Here is a 15,727-nt window from a genome sequence, read left to right on the forward strand (position 1 = left end):
CTCATGTGGAGGTAATAACTAGACAAACAGAGCTGCATGGTTTCCTAGATAGCTAGTTCCTGCTGTTTTCAATCAGTTCATTACAGATTGTAGACAAACCTTAAGATATTTTTTCTTATCTTTACCTACTTAAGATACTTAATGGAGGGACTATTCAGAACTCTAGCACATGTTTGTTTTGGCCAGTTATGTTTGGGTTATTGGATAAGATAAAACCACCACGAGCAGCCTGCAAACTGCATCATGTTTACTCCATGGAGTGTTAGTGGAAAGCCTTGATTGATTCGCTTAAATGAAGTAGAATTAATTTTGCAATGAATACCCATATGTTGCATATTCAGATTTGTTTTTATCAAGAGAAACAGTTCCTTTTCAATTAATCATGCGTGCAGTTCTAGTGTGGATCTATCCTATCCACCTTGCTGTAACTGATTTTTTTCACAAAAGCTGGGTCTCAACAGCATCACTTCATTCCCTTGACCCACATGTACCCCTGCTCCCGCCCACTCCCTTCACCTACTTTTTAATTCTGGCTGTATGCTACTTTTATTTTCCCAACCTCTTCTACAGCTGTCCATGCTGGCCTTTATTTGTCCTGTAATTCAGGAAAGCTTGTCATTCAGAGCACAGCAGCATAAATACATTTTTATTAGCTAGTTTTGCAAATGAGCTCAGCTTTTGAATTTTACTGAAATGACCATCGAATTTCTTCTGCACAACACAACTTCCCCATGTAATTTATATCCCTATTTCATGCAGTATCCTCTGGTTCAAGAAACATGTAACGCTTCACATTTCAGCGACTCTCTATCCCCTGTAATCCTGTAAGTCACTGGTGGTGAAACACTGGTGAAGTTTCCTCAGTGGCTCATTTATGCCCATTTTCCCCCCTCCTTGAAGCACAGCCATCACCATCACGGTCTGGCTCACTGGCAGCCCAGAGCTGTTGTTTCACTGAGGCCTTCAAAGGAAGACCAAAATCTGACTGTGTACAGAAGCAGGGGTTTCTTTACACGCCAGTGGTTGGTTCCACAATGGAAATTTTGGTCTTTTTCATGTGAGACCATAAAAGCTTTGCCCAGAATTATCATCCCTTCACTGGAAGTCGGTGCTTCACTTAAGATTTATGATGGGGAAAGACCATCTCCCTCAGGCTGTGCAGCAAGCCCTGGTTATCCCACACCTTCACCTCTCTTATCCTTGCATGGCCCCTTCATTTTGCTGCTGTTCCCTGTTAGCGTAACGTGGCTCAGTTATGCTACATTGTTGCCTTTTACATTGTGATTTCTTATTTTCTTTAATATTTTTAGTACAGAAATATGCTAAGCCTCTTCTAAGAGTACTATTCTCTGTCCCACTCCTGAAGGCACTGAGAGGTGTATGCATCTCCTCTGTTTCTCTCCGTTTGGCTCTAGGGGACTTCACGGTACCTGGAGACCCACAGTTCATCCCCAGGGAGCCAGGTGTGTCCAGCACAGGCTCTGTGTGAATGCTTCAATAAATCAATAAACCTCGATTAAAAACATGCATGTTGCTGGGCTGATTAAGGACAGCTTTTGTAAGAAGGTTGTTCTGCACCTTGGCAGGAGCAGGATATCCTGGAATTCCAGCTGACGTCCATACCCAGCCATTGTGCAAATACAGAGGTATAAAGGGACCTTGCCTTACCTGGGCCTGGGGGAGAGACGGCGACAAGGACACCCGCTTCAAGGCATCAACAGGAGCCACCAGGTGAGAGACCAGTTCCACAGAAATGGCTTTTTAGGCTTGTTGTTGAGGAGGACCAGGCATTTCTTCCCCGTCAGCATAGCTGCTCTTTGTAGGTGGGCTGCTGCTAGATTTAATTGTTGGTTATTAGACCAGTGAACAGCACCCAGGTGAGGGCTGCTTGGCCAAGCCAGATAACAGAGATCTCACGTGCTGAACGGAGTAGCTGGCAGGACAGATGGCACCTGCTGCCCCATGGCTATTTCAGCCAACTTTTCCCAAGTCACCCACCAGGCTCCAGGTGCATTCAGACAGAGCTGACCTTATCTGCCTTGCTCCTCTGCCACCCTACCTCCCACCAAACCTCTCTGGAGCTCTGACTGATCCATGCTGGGCTGAAAATATAGACCACTTCAGAGTGGATTGAGCAGCTTATCTCTATGCAGGTGAGTGTTAGGAAAAATGCACACAAATGCTGAAATTCAGCAGCAAGGCAAGCTACAGAGTTAAACAGTTGTTGCTGCTGTAGACAGCTGCAGCTGTTTTCTCTTGGTGAGATCAACCAGCTAGACAAACCCTCAGAATCACTTTAAAGGTTCCCTAAGCTTTTGCTCGGACACCCTGAACTAAAACTAACAGGGAGATGAATGTTTTGTGGGCTTCTTTCCAGTATTTGCCAAGTTCTGCCTGCCTGAGTCAACCCTTTCTCTCTCAACCAGAAGCATGCATGGCCTTCCATTACTGTGCTCCCTCCTTTTCTGCAATGGCCTAATGGTAGCTGCACAGGAAAAGGTTCAGAAGCCCCCCAAAGAAGAGGAGGAAAGCCCCGGTCAGATACGGATCCCACAGACTCTCTCTCGAGGTGAGTAACCAGGATGCATGAAGCAGCCCTGAAGCACTCATATTTCCCTGTCACAGTGCCTAGCATGTACCTCCAACCACACACCCAAGTAGGATATGCTCTAAGAGCAGCAGCTGGGAGTCCCTCTCTATCCCCAGGCAGAAGCAGAAGCCCAAAACTATCTTCCACAGGTGACGTGTACAGTGGCCAAGAGCCCTGTTACATTCACCATGTGAGAAGTCTTCCTGCTCTGTACTTGGGAACAGGCAGTTTCTTTGCTCCAAACCTGGGCTGAGGATGGAGCCAGGAGCCAGACTGTTAGGCTGACTGCTGATCAGCTTTTCAGAAGCTGAGCCCAACAGGCAGCCCCACCAGCAGCTCCTAACCCTACCAAAGCATGCTGAATTGGCAGGAGGCTGCAGTCTCGGAGCCAAGTGACAGCCAGCTCAATCTTTCTGCTGTCCTTTTTCCTGCCAGCATTGTAGGTGATACACAGGCAGCAGATACATCCCCTTCCCATGGGTTACACAGCTCATGAGCAGGGCACTCATTGGAAGTGGTTTCAGGCTCAAGTCCAAGCTTTGCTCCGTCAGGTGAGCACATCCAGGCACATCATGCCAAAAGCATGCTTGCATCCCTACCCACCCTAACGTCAGCCCACCAATCCCTTACTGCAGGATGCAAACATGGGGTCTGGTTTGGCTTTTTAGGAGGGTGTTCAGGGAGGAACTCAGGGTTCCAGCTTTTGATGGGCTGGAAATGCCTGTCTGTAATCCTAATCCATTATCTGAAACCCAGGAAAGGTGGGGTTTCACCCCCCTCTCCCTATCATGTCTCTTTATACCTTTCTGCTTAGGACTCTCCTGGTACCCACAAGAACGTGGAGGGTCTGGCTACCCTGAGGGAAGGGGTGTAGTTTGTGGCACCTGCGTGCATGTGTGACTTTCAGCAGAAAATCCTCATCCATACCGAGCAGTAAATTAACTAAAAGGTTCTCTCAACAGGCTGGGGAGATGACATTGAGTGGGTGCAGACATACGAAGAAGGTCTAGCACGATCAAAACACAGGTAATCCTCCATTCTTTCTATGCCATTTCCTGTGTTTAACAAAACAGAACAAAGCTATGCTCTAATGTGATGCTCAGACTGTGCACTGTGTAAGCAGCGTTTAGCTGTATGGTAGAGGCTGAACAAGATTTTGGTGGGAGCTCACCTTCTAGGACCGAGTCTCACATCCTCCAAATCTTTTCTAACCTGCTGCCCTGCTTGATATTAGCCACACTTGTAAGAGTTTACAAGCCATGAAAAACACCTGGGAAAGCTACAGGAATTTATTTCCTTCTCTATTGGCTTCCAGAGCCATAACAGTAGGAGAGAGGTGCGGGCTGTGGCCTCCTGCACAGTCAGCATGTCTCACCTTCACCTTCAGTGCATGTGAGCAGTCAGCTGGGTACAGCCCCTCTTTGAGAGGGGAGTTCCTGGTGTCAGTCCAAACACCTTTGTGGTGCCTCCAGCATTACCTTCTTGGGGATCTGCTCCCTCTGAACGTGGCTATGCCTGCACCTCCCTACTAGCCAGGCTGCTATTGCTCCTGCAATGCGAACATGGTCCTGGAGCAGCTTGGTGGTTTAACTCCTTGCAAGTGCTGTTTGTAATAGCTCTGATTTGCCTCCCCACTCTTTTCTTGCAATGTCATTTCAGCAAGAAGCCACTGATGGTTATTCACCACTTGGAAGAGTGTCCTTACAGCCAAGGTGAGCAAAGCAAACCTTTTCAGACAACATTGGGGGTCAAAATCTCTTAAGCCATGCACATTCATGTTCTACCACTGAGAAGGAAATGTCTCCATACACCAGCATTTCAGTGTCCCAAGGACTAAATGTCTTATGCACTTTACTTTAATAGAACCAAGTCCTCCAAAATTTCTGTGATATGCACATGTCAGAAAAGTATTGCTTTACTGGTAGGCTTATGATCAACGTAAGATACCGCAAAACCATGAAAAGCAGTGATCCTTGTTTGTTGTGTTTTTTTCTTCCCCCACCCAAATAAACCATTTATTTATTTATTAGCTTTGAGGAAGGCATTTGCTTCCAGCCCAGAGATCCAGCAGATGGCCCAGGAGGACTTCATCATGCTTAATCTGGTGGTAAATTTGTAATTTAAAATATTAATCTGAATGTTTACTGTGGAGTGGAATAATCCATATTAATAGCAGAAATGGATTCACTTTGCACAGCTTTGGAGCTGTATTTGAAACTCTCTGGTTTTCTGCTTCTCTGGGAATGTACAACAAGGTTTGCAGAACAGCAGCACAGCTCCTCCTTGGAGAGAGTGCAGGGAGACTCTTTCATACACACACTTACTGGTATGGAAATACCATTCTGTATGCTTCAAACACAAGTAATACTCTGATAAAAGTTTTTTTTTTTTTTTTTAAAAAAAAAGTCATCAGGCTTTCTCAGTTACCTGCCGGGGCTTTCTGTCCTCCCCAAGGATCTAACATGGGACAGCTTGGACAGAACAGGGTAATTCCCTACTTGATCATACCAGAATTGAGACAAGCTTAGCTGGTTCAGTCCATTTCTAGAACTTGGAGGAGTGTTTTGACAGTTACCCTTCACTAAAAGAGGCTATCTATCTGACAGCATTCCAGCAGCGATGACAACATGGCACCTGATGGCCATTACGTCCCTAGGATCCTCTTTGTGGGTGAGTGTATGGGCACGGGAATAATCAATAAAACAACTGATTTATTTATTTATTGTATGGTCCCCACTGAATTCATGTTGCTTTAAGTAATTGCTTATGTTCTTTTCAGCACTAAAGCTGTGAGAATAGCCCAGATTTTCAAAAGGGAACATCTCATGTTGAGAAACTCAACTCAGGCCTTATTTCACATTACTTGTTTAGCAACTAAAGTCAGACATCCAAAAAACACTACCTATCTTTTTGTTTTAACAAAAAAAAAAAACAGGACCATGACAGGCTCATTCCACTGGTGGAAACAAACAGCATGTCACTCATATCAACAACTAGCATACATCCTGTAAGAGTCTGGTCCTGTCTGTGACACCGTGCCACACCTGAACACAGCCCCTTACTACGAGCCCATCCTCAGATGAATGACAGAGGCTCTGTCCAAGCCTGGTGCTTCAAGATTACCTTTCTGCCAGTCAACCCCTTTTAAAAAGCCTCAGATTTTTCTCTTCCTATATTATTTGCCATTGCCTCACTTCATAAACCATACATTACTAATGTCCTGCATTTTCCCCCCCCACAAGACCCTTCTATGACAGTTCGAGCTGATCTAACTGGCAAATACGGGAACAGGATGTACGCTTACGAACCAGAAGATATTTCGACCCGTGAGTGAAATAAGCTGATTCCCTTTTTAACCATCTAAAGTTTACACAAGCAAATACAGTTAAAGGAAGGCTATAAGAGAATCTTGAGAAATATTTTGAGAAATATTGTCTCAATTTCTGTTATAAAATCCATTCTCAGCACTTCAGAAACAATGTAATTTTAGTCCAAGCATCTTCTGGGAAGACGATGTTGAGTATTTCTGAAGAACAGGGCACTGAACTATGATGAGTTGCCCTGGGTGTCTGAACCTCTGAAGCCTGTTAGGGAACTGGTAGAGTTTTCAAACACTGTAGTTTTGCTCCTGAAACCCACCTGCTTTGATTAAAGACATTTGCAGACTTCAGTGCACTGCTGCTCTGCTTCATAATCTGAACCACTGAAGTTGTTTCAATCCAGTCCTAGGGGTAAACAAGGTTTAAAAATACATATTCCACTGAGGACTCAAGTTAATGCCTATGGGTTGGTGTCTCTACACTCCCCTCTCCTGGCTGTCCACTTCACTAACACTTAGGAAACTGCATTTCTGAGGTCTCAACCCCTAGGTCATAGTAAATTGGGGTATACCAGATTCAAAAACTATGGGTAACAAAACAAACCCATTTCCACAGATAAGCAGGATAACAACGAGGCTGTGATTTGGGTTCACAGTCCTCTATTTTTTCCACTTCAGCAGTGCACAGATTTTTGTCTGGCACTCAAAGCTTTGAAGCTCAAAGGATCTTACAGAGGAACACACAAAACATCTGTGCAACCTGTGAACTGCATTAGATGAACCCCATCAGCACTTCAATGACAGTTTGTCACTGGACTACTAAAACAGAGTATAATATTTCTGCTACCAACAAGAGTTACCAAAAATAGTCCAAGAAAAAAATCTCAAGCCAGTTATTTAACAATTTCTAGACGCTAATTCCAGTCAAAACTTTGTTGCTGAGACAAAATAACTAGTCAAAACTACACATTAAAAATGAAAGAAAATAATATTAAGACTTTTTAGAAGTCTAGCTATCCTGAATAGCTTTCATTTCTGATTTTTAAGCTCTACAGACGTAGGAATCTCACCTGTCATCTTTAGGTAACTTCAGTGCTCTCTCCACAGTGATTGAAAACATGAGACAAGCAAAGCTGCTTCTGCACACAGAGCTCTGAGCAAGGAGCACCAATGACCTGCACACACAAAAGCTGGAGGGAGCAGCCCCAGGAGCACTGAGGAACACTGCAAAGCAGACGTGAGCTGTCCTTGTACCTTCCCTCAGAGATGTTTACAGAGAAGCTACATTCCCAAGAACTCTGTGCATCCCACATCCAATAGATGCACGGAATGAATCATTACCCATTTATTCTTAAGAAACTGTTTACCTCAATGACTTTACATTTATTAATAGAAAAGAATTTTGTCTACAAACACTTCTTTACCCAATTATAAGTTTGAAAAGGATACTTACTGACATTATAAATGCATTTTCTAGGTTTGCCCTGTGACTGACTAGCTTACTTGTACATGTAGAAATTGTACTGTGGAAAAACGACTGCTCTTTTCTAAATCACAAATCTTTTAGTTTGGGGTTATTTCCTCATTTCCACAAAGGAGCAGAAGAAGTTACTGAAAAAACAATCGATTTGAAAGCAGACAAATGTTCCAAGGACATCTGTGAAGAAACCAGGACTGAAGAGGTCATCTGGTTTACTTTGTGCCATTTGATCATGAACTATCAGAACGGAAGCTAGAAATGGCTATCATATCCCGATTTTACCTTTTTGACATGTACATTTTTTTGTTTTGCCTTTCTCATACAGAAACCTATATTAAATACATCTTCACTGATTTTAAATGTGCATAGTAAGAAACATAAGCATAAAACTACATTAAGAGACAGGTTTTGTATTTTTATCACTTTGTGAATTGCCGTGCTCATTACTGTATATTTCAGAAAATGGTTTTATTATTAAAGCTTTTGCTGTATGATTTGAACAATAAAAAATAAAGGATCAGCCTATTTGCTTTTCAAATTTCCTTTCCTTTTTCACATTACATGTATAGCCAATAAGAAAGTGGTGCTCTATAGGAGTTGAATGAATCCCTATTATTAGAATTACATCATTAACAAAGTTCATTGAGCAAACTAGGTCTAGGAAATAAAAATTAAGAATTCATAAGTCACAAGTAAATTCTGTCTGGGGAATCTTTAATTGTCCTACACACCACCCCCAGTGAGGATTCATTCCATGCGTACCTTATAGCTACAGCTGTAATGTTTCTATAGAAACATTAGTTTATTAGTATTACACATTTGTTAAGGAACCTAAACAGGCATCAATTTAATAAACTATAGTGGCTATACCTAGTTCCAATGCAAAAGAAGAGATCACATCCTGTCCCTGTGTCCAATGGGGACAAAATAAACCATGCTATTTAAAATACTTCCATGTAAGAGCCAAAGGAAAGGTGGACAGGAGAAGAGTTAGGCCTGTATTTTTAACGCCCAAAGGGGTTTAACGCCCAAAGGAGTTTAACTCACAGAAGTCACCCAGGAGCTGTTTTACACCCAAAATGTGGATCTGGCCAGCAATGGTTAACCAGCTGCAAGAGGAGACAGTAGAGAGAGCAGCACAGTTACTGTGCTCTCATCATCTGCCATGTTTAACACAGATCACATGCATTCAGAAGTGATCAGCATTTCCTGTGACCACTAGGAAAAATGTGACCACAGAGGAGTTTGAAGGCAGGACCTGTCTCGGTGGTGGTCACTGGGGAAGATCCTAGTGGATCTGCATGAATGATGCTGCCAGCATGGCAAGGGAGAAGGCTCCTCAGATCCTCATGAGCAATAAATGCCCAGGGCTTAGGGTTATTGCAGAATAAATGCACGCAGGAAACTAAGAGTGCTTAATTGGTGGAACAAAAAATAGTTACTGAACTCCAGTAGAACTTACCACTCATGAAGCAAGTATGATGGCCAACAGCCAGGTTATTATTGGTGGTGGTGGGCTGCTTTGTTTGTTTTTAATGTGTTTCTCACTAGCCAATAGAAAGAAATTTTTGAAAAAGCAGGTGTTTAAGCCTCACTGATCACCATCTGAATACAGAGATTAGAGTAAAAACTGATTTGAAGTCCAGTTAAAGTCTACAGGGAAGCTTTGTAATGTAAGAGTTTAGAGATTTGCTAAGCAAGAAGCTGCATCTCTCTTTGCAAGAGACATCCAATCCAGCAAGAAGATACCCTTAGAAGCCACAAACAGGCTTAGATGAAGCAGGAGCAGTGGTATTTGCAAACTGAATTCAACAAAACATAGTCCATGGGGCTTCACTTACCTGGCTAACACAGATCTTTCCAGGGATCTTAGTGATTACTGTCTTCTGCATGTCTGCACACAGTGCTGTGCTACTCATTCACTCCTGACCAGGCATCAGTCAAAAATATTAATTTAGTTGTTAGCTTTCTAGATACTGACTCCAGGGCTGGGAGCTCTCCCTCATTTTGGTTTCTCTAAGCTTGCTTGCAAACTCAGCTCGATACTATTACTCATCTTGTACAGAGGCCTTGGATATGGCAAGGGCTGAAGATGAAATTTTCCTGTAATTAAAAAGAAGTGCTGGTAAAATCCCCAAACTCCAACTAACCACGCTAGAGGGCACTCCCAGCATCCCTTGCCTTTTTTTTTGTTTGTTTGTTTGCTTTGCTGGGCAAACAGCAAAACCAGCCAGCAAGTCCCAGAACTGAGTGGCTTCCTCCAACTACAACCTGCCTTGGCCATCACTCACCCGTCCCAGCTACACACCCCCGTGCTACCCTTTGTCTTCCTTGTACCTGTAATACCCTTCACAATGCCATGGCTCTGTTCAGTGGTGTCTGAAGGAGAATTAAAGAGAGAATGAGAGGCTTTTTAAACTGTCCACTTCTTCCTGTTCTGTAATCACTTCAGCTCACTGGAGTGGAGTGAGTTCTGAGAAAAAGGGAAAAAAAGAAAAAGTGTTCCCATAATAAGATCCCTCAAGCTGAGCACATTATTTTACAAGGACTTTACCAGGATCAGCTATCCAAGACAACTATTCTTTAGCAACCTGTTTCTTACTCCGTGCAGATCACTGTCCTCTGGATGATTTATGCTACACCTCTTTAAAAATAGATCAGATTAATACATCTGTGCGCACACACACGTTGTTCCAACTCCCAGTTAAAGTACTGGGACATACTTTCTGAAAAAAAGAGGAAACAAGTTAAAACCACCAACTTGCACCAAAATCCCAATCCTGCAGCTGAACACAGGGCTTTTCACACTGCAAACCCAGCTGGGTTGGGGAAGTTTCTTGCGGAGATCAAAATGCAGGCTTCCAAAGAGATTTGAAAATTTAAGCTTAATGAATGTTATGCCCTGTTCAGTGTTAGAAAATAATTCATGCCATTCCTAAACATATCAGTGAAACATATATAGACAAATCAAATAGACATCTATAAATCACACTTTATTTTGTGAAGAACACTTGAAAAATAAAGACAAAAGCTTTTCCAGGCTATGGAATATAACCATCACAAACTGTGGAATCACAAAGATTCCATTTTAAAAAGGTATTCCCTCTCCCCACCCTGCTTTTAATGAACTCTCATTGTGGAATGATCCACAATAGCTTTAACAACAACAAAAAGAATTTTGAGCCAACATTAGAAATCAATACTTGTTCAGTGCAGAAGCTGCTACATTACACTTCAAAGGCACATACTAGAATTCCCCCGCCCCCCATTAGTCCTTGTAATTCATATTTAAATTTCTCCAAACCACGTTTTCAAGAAGAGAATAGAGTTATTAAGTAGTTGGGAAGGTTAAGTCCAATACAGCAGTCCAGCATGGAACTGTAGGAAATAAAGTGACAGACAGTAACTGCAATGCAATGGAACGACTTGCAAATAAAAAAGCTTTCTCCTTTACCTTACTAATCAGCATGTGCCATAGCTTCTGTAAACCTTGGCTCATAAGATGACTTGCTGACAGGGAAGAAGGTTTCACAAAATAAGTTGGATACAGCAAGCTGAGTTGGAGAGAAAGAAATTGGTTGCCCTCAACTCAATCGGAAAAAAAAAAAACTACAAAACTAGGATTCCAAGAGTTCAAGGTTCAAGTAAAACCTACCTATGACCACAAGAGTTAGGAAACTAAAATACCCCCTTGACTGAATCATCATAAGAAAGCTCAAACTGCTGGATTTTAAACCTATCAAAAGAATTAAATACTAATCACATGCTTCAAGATGAGATACTTTTGACTTTCCTTTTGTTTTGTTCTTAGTGTCAGTTTGTCTTGAAATTGTCAAAAATACCAGAATATTACTAATCTACAAAAGGTAAGTCAGTTAATTTCCTCACTGAAGTCAAATTTTTAGTAGTCTGCTGTACTCGCATCTTCTACAAAATCTTCTCCATAAGTGAAACAGATTAAATACCGTAGTGTCCAAAAACTACTTGTATTTTGTTCACTCAGGATACTTCAGGCTATGTTGAACAGTTGTTTTTAAAAGTTGCTTTGCTCATTTCAAAGCCTTTCCAAACATTTGTGCAGTTCAAAAAAGCTGTGTAGTGTGTTTAATAGCAGATTCCATTTGATACAATAATCAATTTGCACAGGTTCCCAGCAGTAAAAGGCAAACACGTTACATGCCACCAGCATTTTACTGCTGCATGGAAATGCTCGTGTTATCTTCCACTATTTCATGTTCACCTTATCATTCATAGTATACTTAGAATTTGATTATAAACAGTTAATTCCACTAAGAGTTTGAGTACAACTAATAGTGACAATTTTAGCCAAAGAAAATTCTGAACCTGATGGGAAATTAGGTAATGAATAGGCATGTGCAGTGGGGGAACACAGTTTAAGTATTATAAGCATTAGAAAAGTTAGTATCTGAAGATGCTAAAACATCAGCTTTTAGTAAACCCTGATTCCCAGCTTCAAGGGTAAGAACATATGGTCTCTTGTTAGCTAGTTAGCTGTACTTTCAGTCTTGAGATCCAATCTTACAAGCATTTGGTAAACATTCCACTTAACATTTAAGAACCTTTGATACTGAGTTCGGCTGCTGGTGGGCTGCCTACACGCCCTTCTATTGTGGAGGCTGTAAATCAACCGTCTGACTCCAAGAGAAACATTTTCTTTTTCCTCAAGTGTAACAAATAGTCTTTTTCCTGAGTACACTAAAACTCATACAAGAACAAACAACAGGTCCGCCCAATTTTTCCATCTTTTTGTTTATCGAAGCTTGTGAACAATAAAAAACCACCAGCAACTTTAAAATGTAGGGCTACTGCACTACTATTTTGTGCCAGAAAGGGTCTTCAGGTTTAAGAGCTTGACAAATTCTGAACTTAATCCTCTCTTAGTCAGTTTACTACCCTTTGTCTAGAGACTTCCACATTTCCTTCATTCCTGAAATGGGACTAGAGTTACTACAGATTTAGGTTTATATATAAACAGACAAAAGTAAACTCTGGTATAGCTAGTAATTTCAGTGATCAGAGATGGAAAAATAACTTCTAAAAAGATATGTTTATGACAGCATTAAAAAAGGAAGCAAACTTCGTAGTAATGGTGCAAGACATCAGCATCTGACAAAAAAGAGCATTTAGGGTGATTATAAAAAGTCACCAAAAGGTAATACAATATATTATTCATTTTTATCATGAATAAAGTGCATTTACCTAGCCTGAGAATAAGTACCACATTGACAAAGGGATGCAAAAGCACTTCCAAGAGAGATTAGAAGAAAATCAGTTATCCTGAATCCTATATCCAGTTTGTCTCGGTGATTCTTGAAGACACTTTAAGAACAAGCATCCCTCTTGCTGGTCCAGTTGAGGTACTTCAATTCAGTACGTCGGTAGTAGGTTGGCATCAGCAAAGCATCTCCTGTGCTATCTGAAAACTCCCACGTTGATAGAAAGAGCCACTTCTGGTTTACGTTGCTTAATATTCATTTTTTTCTCAGACAAAACATGGTCCTGTAAGCATTCAGCTTGCCGACTATTAAAAAAATTAAGATGCCTGAAATTAGTATGAGCCTTAGCACCTAGCACAGAATGAAACAGCAGGACTGCAAACCCGATTTCCACTAAATTATAAGAATGATACTGCCAGTTCCCACTTATGACCTCCACATGGCCAGTGCAGGAAAGGAGTTCATTTTTCATCTCCAGAGGCAGTGTCAAACTATCCAGCATGTTGCATGAAAAAAAGAAAACTAAGGTAGGAACATGGCACTTAAAGCCAGAAGTCTGAATTATCTGAGTGCTTCGTTTGGCACTACTGAAATTGTACCCTGTAACAGCTAGCACTGTCCCAACAAATTATCCAGGTAATAAGCTACTCTGAAAGACTAAAGAACAGCTTTCACATTTCTGAACAAAAATAGAATATTCAATACCTTTTCTTTTTTTCTAACGCAAGCTGCCTTTGTTTCTCCTTTCCAAGATCATCTCTCACTGTGCTGAAGTCCTTACTGTCATCAAGGAGAAGATTCTGTTGTCAAAAGAGATTGAGTGTATTAGCTTATTAATTCCATCTACCAAAACTATTTCCTACATATTGATCAGTTTAAACAATAAACTTAAGGCATTTCATCTAATTTTACAGCAAGTGATTTCAAGTTAAATGCAGGTTATTAAAAAAGACAAAAAAAATCTTCAGCTCCTCTGAACTGGCCTTATTCAGAAATTTTCCTCAATAGTCTGATACATCAGAATAGGACACCAGACCTCTAGCGTACTGCCTGACAATTCAGCAAGTATGTTCTTTCAGAGGTCTGCTAAGTAACTTTTATTACCAATTCAGAGTTCAATATACTACTATGTAATTTAAGTATTTAAATAGATCTGTAATAATTCTTTGGGAAATGTAGTGGTTTTTAATTTAGGATATTTTTTAATGGGTATTGTTCTTGGATTATATTCTGAGTTGAAAAAACAAAATGAGGGCAAGAAAAAACTCAGTTTCTTCTGGACAGTGTTCAAGCATAGAGCAGAAACTGACTAGCTTACATTGGCTAAGAGAGCACTGCACAAGAACCTCTAAGGTGTTGCCCTCTAGTGCCAGTCACAGGACATAAGGGGGGAAAAGCATGAAACTTCCATGACTGGTTAAGAACAGGACGAAAAAAAAATGTAACAGTACCAACAAGGTTCCCCCTTCCACACTAAATACTTCCAGATTCTTATGTTAGAACTTTCATACGGATGTAGCAGGATACAGAAAAACCAGAAAGAAACTGATTTACTGCAGAGGGGACGGTGTCTGAACCTAATCCTTGGACAACAATTAAAGCCACATTAGTTTACCTTCACCCCAATTATATCTCCATCTTTCAGGTTATAAGGCGCTGACTGTAAACTCTCCTGTTTTTTCTTCCGTTTTCTCTTTGAAATTTGCTGAGTCTGTATAAAAATCAAAATAGAACATTCATACACAGATGATTTCAGAAATTTGCTTAAATTGACATTTGCTGGCAGTCCTCAAAGTGTAGGGTCCCCCACTAGTTATCCTTACACAATCAGAGTCTTATTTTCATGAAAATTAAAGTCATTTTGTCTTCTGTTGCTTCCTCATGAAAAAAAATACTTATTTCTTTCATCTTCCACACAATCTCTTGCAGCTCACCTATATAAAGTAAATGACGCTTTGCAATCAGGGACAACTCTCAGCCAAAGGACCTCTTGTATAGTGAAGAAATGCTCTGATTCTGTTACTTCTACAGATGTCTGTCATTTCCATTATCTAACTGTGACAGCAATAGATTGAAAAACTCAAGCAAAATATACATTTGCATAACACCCATACTCATGAACTGCGAGTAGCCTATACAAGCAAATCCAGTAATACATGAAAAACCTTGAATAAACTACAGATTTATCCTGTGCCAACCACAACTACTCTCTTAACCACAGAAAAGTCTTTTGGGGGAATTTGGCAGAATTGCAAGTTCCGACGACTTGCGGTGTAATCAAAAATCCTAACGTCTTAGCTATAATTTGATGAAGACCTAACAGACTCTCGAAGAAATAAACCACTTCCACTAAATTTACCTCACATTTATGTTTCAGGAAGATAAAGATGTGCATTCAAATATGCATGCTGAAGAACTGCAGCACAAACCAACATGTACACTTCTCAAAACAACTGTTGGATTCTGTCATTTCAGGTCTTACCCAGCTTGATATTGGCAGCCACTCAAATTTTTCAGGGAAGTATTTGGCTATTTCAATTTTATCTACAGGGAGACAATAGTGAGAAGCCACTCTTTGCCTCAGTGACCAGGTAGTGCATTCTTTGGAGATATCCCACACCAAATCCACAGAGTCATAGTAGTCCCTCTCCCCTGGTATGCCCATCTGTACTCGAAGCAGCAATTCATGTGGGCTGTCACAAGAAAGAGAAAATAAACCACTGCTGTGAATCATGTTTTTAGAATCAAGAATAACTAATTTTCACTGCCTCCCACCCTCCCTTATTTTTAGGCAACAGCTCTACCATAGGAAAATAAAAAATAAGCCCCAAAGCATTCAAGCATAGCGACATCCGTGATCTTGACTGAAAGTATTTAAGTAAAAAGCTGCTAGATTAAGCTGCATCTCAAACACACTGCAGTAAGAAATAAGTATTTTCAAGACTTACCCCAAGTTTTCTTCTTTTTGCAAAGGTTCTATGCAGATTGCCACTCTGGCACCCAGCTTATATTCACTGAAAACAAAGATTGTACATATTTTCAGTCATGTATTCTAAACTCACAAGTAGAAAAAGTCACGCTTGTAGTCAAGTAGATCCATG

At 40.9% G+C, this 15,727-nt stretch overlaps 2 protein-coding genes across 8 annotated transcripts in view; one reads left to right on the forward strand and one right to left on the reverse strand.

Moving 5' to 3' along the window:
• Positions 1-1,590: 1,590 nt before the first annotated feature.
• LOC118169520 (anterior gradient protein 3-like) lies at positions 1,591-7,529 on the forward strand. Its single transcript, XM_035330841.1, has 8 exons — positions 1,591-1,731; positions 2,423-2,569; positions 3,553-3,616; positions 4,250-4,302; positions 4,621-4,697; positions 5,197-5,260; positions 5,833-5,916; positions 7,017-7,529. The coding sequence occupies exons 2-8, from the start codon at positions 2,431-2,433 to the stop codon at positions 7,064-7,066; spliced, it is 531 nt and encodes a 176-aa protein (XP_035186732.1). The 5' UTR covers positions 1,591-1,731; positions 2,423-2,430; the 3' UTR covers positions 7,067-7,529.
• Positions 7,530-10,361: 2,832 nt separating this feature from the next.
• Positions 10,362-15,727, reverse strand: part of USP40 (ubiquitin specific peptidase 40) — a 34,266-nt gene continuing 28,900 nt past the window's right edge. For 6 of the 7 annotated variants that reach the window (XM_035330881.1, XM_035330882.1, XM_035330879.1 and 3 more), the window contains 5 exons: positions 15,575-15,640; positions 15,109-15,319; positions 14,242-14,337; positions 13,332-13,426; positions 10,362-12,931 (listed from right to left, as the gene is read on the reverse strand). In XM_035330881.1, coding sequence (XP_035186772.1) covers positions 12,823-12,931; positions 13,332-13,426; positions 14,242-14,337; positions 15,109-15,319; positions 15,575-15,640 — 577 coding nt within the window. In that variant the 3' untranslated portion in view covers positions 10,362-12,822. Of the gene's footprint in view, positions 12,932-13,331; positions 13,427-14,241; positions 14,338-15,108; positions 15,320-15,574; positions 15,641-15,727 lie in introns of those variants that run through there. The other variant, XM_035330884.1, reaches the window with a different exon arrangement.

Source organism: Oxyura jamaicensis, chromosome 7 (assembly GCF_011077185.1).
Source record: "Oxyura jamaicensis isolate SHBP4307 breed ruddy duck chromosome 7, BPBGC_Ojam_1.0, whole genome shotgun sequence".
NCBI lineage: Eukaryota > Metazoa > Chordata > Aves > Anseriformes > Anatidae > Oxyura > Oxyura jamaicensis.